Genomic DNA, 6,255 nt, shown 5'->3' with positions numbered 1-6,255 from the left:
TCATTAAAAAATTCCCGCCATTTTGTTGTATGATGTCATTAATGGATTTTTTTTTTACACTACATATGTATAATAACATGTATAAGATAATAATGCATACTCTACTACTGTTGTTGGCCTATAAATACGGAAACTATCAAAGTTCATAAGATAACCTATATCCATTCAAAAAATAAGCTATAACCTATGAATACGGAAACTATCAAAATGAAAAGTGACTGACTTTTGGACTCAATACTAAAGTGAATTGTATTCACGTTATATTATCCAAAATCTCCTCCTATTTAATTGTGATGATAGGTGTAAATAAAAAAAGCAATAATTATCCAAAGTGATTGACATTTTGTTTTAATATATGTATGTGCATTGCATTTCTTTTTCAACATTACCTTTGTTCACCGTGTGTCTTATGTATCTGAAGGTATAAAAATATTTGTCTTCCACACTTCAATTTGCAATTTGGTTTTACCCATATTGATGTCAATTATTGTGATTATACGGTAGTAACTTTTCTCTTTCAGGATATATGAAAATGTCTACACAAAAATATGAGTTCATTGAAGACATAACTTAAGGGAAAATATGACAATTAAGATACGAATAATACGTTTATGGAAGCCACCAAGCTTTGATAATCCAGATGACTATAATATATAGCATTGAGATGGTATTTCTGGATGGAGGTATTGATAATATATTCAAAAAAAAAAAATTCTTAAGCCGCATACAAAACTAAATTGATTCTTTGATTACTTCAATACACTCATTTATTATGGAATAAATACATTAAAAGAAATGAAAGAACAAGTAAACTTTTATAATCCTACTAAATGAAAAACATATGATACCGATTAATTTCATATAATATAAATTAGGTTAAATTATTTATCATCACCATACAACGTACGAATACTAATCTAGTAAACCTAATAATAAGGATTAATCGACCGTCTACGTCATTTGGAGAATGTTTAGCTAGCAATATGCACATATAATTGAAAAAAATTGCACCTTTAGTACAAAAAATTTGCACATTCAACTCAGTAAATATGCACAATTTAGATTAAAAACGTGCACAAATTTTACAAGAGTAATGCAGATTTAGTTTAAAAATTAAGCATATACAGAGTACAATGTTTACTTTAACTTGATTCCCCTTGGTAATCCTTTTAGAGCATTTTCTTAACTCAAGGAGAAAAAATATTGGGGAAGAGATATGAATACGGAAGAGGGGGCAGGGTTTCTTTGGGAGGGTTTTCTGGTTCCCTCTAGGGTGTATCCCTTGGAAGGGTTTTTCTAGCCTTCAATGCTAGATATTTTCTGCTTTCTTGAAGGTTTTCCTTCACTATTCTTGTTTTTTCTCTTTCTCTTTCATCTCTTTTCTTTTACTGTCTTTTGTGAATCTTTGTAGGGGCTTCAATCGGTGCCAAAAAACTTTTTAATTTCTTTCAATAAATGGATCTTATCTTTGAGATGGTGGTTATTCTATAAGGGTTAATTTCTTTCTTCTTTTTTTTTCTTTTTTTTTTATGAGCATTTTCACTCAAACAACTATTCATTAGTGGATCTCAAGCCGAATTAGGCTAAATCACAGATTGTATTGCTTCGGATGAAGTTTTTTATTAAGGCGATTGTTGCTCAAATCTGCGATATATGTATCTAGTTTTAATAATATAACTTTACCCACCAATAGTCCCACTATATCTTACTTTATCGTTTCTCACTCCTTTAATGTCCCATCCCCTCTCACATCCCTTTACTTTTCAATAAAATAATAACCCCACCATCTTTTCTTACAATTTTTTTTTTAATTATCCTACTAATATCTTATTTTATTAAAGTCAATAAAACCTCTTAAAACTCTGCGTATTCACAACTCTAGCATTAAAAAAAACGAAGGGAGTACTAATTTTGGGAGATTAATTTTTTTATTTTTTTTATAAAATATAAGTGTGTTTTGCACTTAACTACCAACAATTTTTCTCTCTAAAACTTCCGAACTTTTTCCTCGAAATGATGGAAGTCAAGGGTTATTTATAGGCATGAAAGAGAATTTAGAAATTTGATTTTGGCACCGGGTGCAAGGCTTATGTCAACCGCAATAGCGCCAATGGTGTGCGCGGCGCCAAAACTAAGGCAAAACGACACTCTACAAAAGTGAGACACTTTAGGTCTCGTGCGTAGAATTGCTCCTTCTGCTAATTCTTAATTTTATTTATTTTTTTATTCATTTTTTTTTGAAAAATTCGAACTATTAGAAGAAGAATGGTGTTCATAAATGTCCCTACTCAAATTCAAATAAGTTTTAAATCACATTACATACAAACAGATCCATCACATCTTGAAGTAAATCACAATTCACAAGCAATGATACACAATAAATCTATGTACCTGTAGTAAAGCAGAGTTTTTTTTGGAGGAAAATTTCGCTCCTAAACTCTATTTTATTCTTTTTTTTTTTTTTAATTTTTTTTGTTGATTATTACAAAATTATTAGTTTGTCTAAAAACTTTATCATATGATTATTTATTATTATGCACATTTTTCTAGACATTTCTATATTTAATTTTCAATTATTATTAATTTTAAAAACCGAACATGGGTCAGGAATTATCTAGTTTATCTTAAATTGCAACTGACTAGTGAATTACATGTCAATATGTAGCAGTAGCAATGTAGCATTCTCACATAAGGCTGATACGAAAATCACCCCACATTACGGCCCCATTTGGTTTGATGTAAAACACTTTCAATGAAAAATTAGTTTTCATGGAAAACCTTTTTTCAAGGAAAACCACAATTGCAAATTAGTTTTCCGTTGTTTGGTTCCATCAAGAAAAGATATAGAGAAATTAAAAACAGAGGTGGATTTGTTAGGTTGGAGGAGGAAAGTAAAAAAGAAGGCAAGGAGGAGGGAAGTAAAATGTGGCTTCTTTTAATTTATACAGGAAAATGTTTTCCACCATAAAGGATATAATTTCCCACCATTGGAAAAATTGTTTTTCATCCCTTCAAAAACCAAACAAAGGAAAATAGAAAAAATGGAATAATCATTTTCCATTAAAACAATTTACATCAAACCAAATGAAGCCTACATGTCTAATCCATTTTTAGTAGTACTTACTGAGGTCTCGGCGTCGTTAGTGTTCTGGTGATTATCAAGAATAATGATTCTTCTATAGGAAATGTGATATGCAAGTTGGCTGGTGTTTATATATCTGCTTTGTGAATCTAGTAAAGAATACTCCTGAATCCTTATAGGCAGGACATAATACAGAGGCAGGACAACCAAATCTAGATAAATGATAATATGAAAATATCCAAGTTACATTGGCTTCATGTAAAAGCAGAAGCTTAATAGGTGAAATTTAAAGTAACCTTTATCTTAAGATATTACATTTAATTATAGAACGAAAATATTGAAGCCAATAGTACAGCTTCGATATGAGAAAGATCTTGTTAAGGTGAGATGGAAGCAGAAATGCAGATCTCATCCGATCAAGGAAACTAACTCCTGGGGCTTGAGCTGTAAAGAAAACAGGCAAATCCACACTTTTCCAGAACAGGATTAAACATGAAGCTAAATAAATTGTGCAAAGAAGCTCTAATGTGTATTTGATGCTTCCAGTAACACCCCAATATTACACACAGCTTTACCACCCTCAACCCAATCAACTCTCAGGACTATGTTGAACAGCATCCAACTTTTTTCACTGCAGATACATCATCCTTCACATTAATGGTTTGTCCTTTGGGCACAGCAGCAGGGTCATCACCAGCTTCCAGAGCCTTTCTGCAGACAACTCGGTATATTTGAGTAAGTACCTCTGTGAAAGCATTTTCGACATTTAATGATTCTAGGGCAGAGGTTTCCATGAAGAAGGTCTTTTCTTTCTCAGCAAATGTTTGAGCATCTTCGGTGGAAACAGCCCGTAAATGCCGTAGATCTGCCTTATTCCCCACAAGCATGATCACAATATTAGAATCTGTATGATCTCGGAGCTCTTTCAACCATCTTTCTACATTCTCAAATGTGACGTGACGAGTGCTGTCGTAGACAAGTAGTGCACCAACAGCACCGCGGTAATAAGCACTAGTAATTGCACGGTACCTAAGAAAGACAATATACAAATAAGATGGGTTTTACCTTGTGAAAGAGAGTCTAGTAACAGAGCATATAATAAATGTAGTAACATTCTAACAAAAAATGCTATGTAGTCAGATAACTAAGATGAAACATAATCAAATGCAAATGCAAACTATTTGTGATCTTGCCTTAACCCATTGATTATCATCACTTCACTCAGTACTAGTGTAACTAACATAAGAGATCTCCTCCTCTCAAACAGTGTTACACGATTATGTGAGTGCAACTTGTGGGAGAAAGAGCGAACAGATAAGTTGTTGCTCAACGGCAACAATACAGGGCAGCAGCATAGTAGGACTCAAGGAACCCCATAATCTGCTAAGTTTCCTTTGACTAATCTATCTGCTTCTTCAAATGCTTAACGATACTCCATCCACTTTCTTTCATTTTACTTTCCTATCCTTCCCCCTAAACAATTCACAATATTGTAACTACTAACAAACGCAAGCTTCTCTAACACCCAAAGGGAAAACGGACCTTATCAATAGTCCAAAACCACACCTTAATATATCTACAGCTGCTAATACCAACATTCTAGTGTAATGCTCAATTAAACAACTATTGATCAGCTACAAAACATGGATTACAAACATTAAAAAAAACTTTCTAATCACAACCTAACATGGAAACTCTGCCAATTTCCACCAAACTTTTAACTTTTGAAGAATATATACAGTATATATATGGGATCACAACATAATGTGTCCAAATCCACCAAAGACTCAACTCCGACTAATGTGAAATTAACTCAGGATACAATGATGTAACAATCAAGTCTGTACAGTTATTAACCAAACAAAAACAAAACAACATACACATCACAATATGATTATACGAGTTCTTCATTCATCCTGGTAATAAGGAAATGTGTGAATTTGGTTTAAGGCAATTACAGTAGACATTACAACCTCAACCCCTACACCAATCTCTAACAGAGATCGAATCGATGAAACAGTCACTACTCTAATGGGGTAAAATTAAAGTTTGTTCTAAAATTTCTGTTCAAAATTCCTTCAACAAACAGAATTTAACAATCTAATTACTACAATTGAACATCCAAAAATCAAGAAGATAATCCAAATTAACAAGATCCACAACTTATCATATTCAATTATATTTATTCAAACGAATCAACAGTTGAACAATGTACAATCAAAAACTCAAAATCATTTACACAAAATGCACCAGATCCAATCAAAATCAAACCCAAAAATCAAAACCCAACAACAATAAACAGAATCAAAATGCACCGATCTACCAAAAATCAACAATCAAAAACAAAATGAATAAAAAGAAAAGAAACCTTTCTTGGCCAGCAGTATCCCAAATTTGAGCTTTGACAACTTTATCATCAACGCGAATACTCCGAGTAGCAAACTCAACACCAATGGTGGATTTAGACTCAAGGCTAAACTCATTACGAGTAAATCTGGAAAGCAGGTTGGATTTTCCAACCCCAGAATCTCCAATCAACACAACTTTGAACAAATAATCATAATCATCATCTGCTCTATACCCCATTGTCTTATGGGATCAAAATTTGAGGATTGAAATGCAGTGGATCTGGAAAAAATGGGGGATTGAAAGGAGAAGAGGGTATAGTGGGAGTGAATTGGGGAAGAGTGGTGGGTTGGGTTGGATCTAGTGTAGAGAGGAGTTTCAGGTGCCTATGCAAATCTCGAAAACTCAAAGCGGTGGAAAGAGAGAGAGAGAGAGGAGAGGGAGCGCATTCAATGATTTGGAAAGAGGAAATTGAAAGTAAGATGTAGTCGTAGTTATGCAATTAAACAAACGGTCGAATGGGCTAAAAACAGAAATGAGATCTTCGCTAAATTTTGAAAAAGGTTTTGTTATCTTTTCATCTTTTAAATGTTTTTTTTTTGGAAAAAAATTAGTTTAGTTGTCGTGCAAGGTAGAATTTTAAACAAATATATTGTGAGATTTGTTTATAATACGAACAAAGAAAGTTTTCTACTCCGTAATTTTTTTTTAAAAATACATGGTAAGTAATTTAAATCGTAGTATATTACTTGTAAAATATAAAAATAAATAATAAAAAATCACAATGAACACTTTTGAACATTGGAATATTAACATACCTGTAAAAA

The 6,255-nt window shown here is 32.5% G+C and overlaps 1 protein-coding gene across 1 annotated transcript; it reads right to left on the bottom strand.

Moving 5' to 3' along the window:
- Positions 1-3,269: 3,269 nt before the first annotated feature.
- On the bottom strand, positions 3,270-5,959 carry LOC110700182 (ras-related protein Rab11B). Its single transcript, XM_021877692.1, has 2 exons — positions 5,451-5,959; positions 3,270-4,111 (listed from the first exon to the last, which is right to left on the bottom strand). Exons 1-2 carry the CDS (start codon positions 5,666-5,668, stop codon positions 3,685-3,687), a joined length of 645 nt encoding a protein of 214 aa, XP_021733384.1. The 5' UTR covers positions 5,669-5,959; the 3' UTR covers positions 3,270-3,684.
- Positions 5,960-6,255: the final 296 nt, after the last annotated feature.

This window comes from Chenopodium quinoa, unplaced genomic scaffold (genome assembly GCF_001683475.1).
Source record: "Chenopodium quinoa cultivar QQ74 unplaced genomic scaffold, ASM168347v1, whole genome shotgun sequence".
NCBI classification, from domain to species: domain Eukaryota; kingdom Viridiplantae; phylum Streptophyta; class Magnoliopsida; order Caryophyllales; family Amaranthaceae; genus Chenopodium; species Chenopodium quinoa.
This window is presented reverse-complemented; position numbering and strand designations above follow the sequence as displayed.

Excerpts from the sequence above, each read along its gene's own strand:
- LOC110700182 (XM_021877692.1), bottom strand. The coding sequence starts at position 5,668 with ATGGGGTATAGAGCAGATGATGATTATGATTATTTGTTCAAAGTTGTG. Across the intron at positions 4,112-5,450 it reads GATACTGCTGGCCAAGAAAG|GTACCGTGCAATTACTAGTG; the intron begins GTTTCTTTTCTT and ends TGTCTTTCTTAG.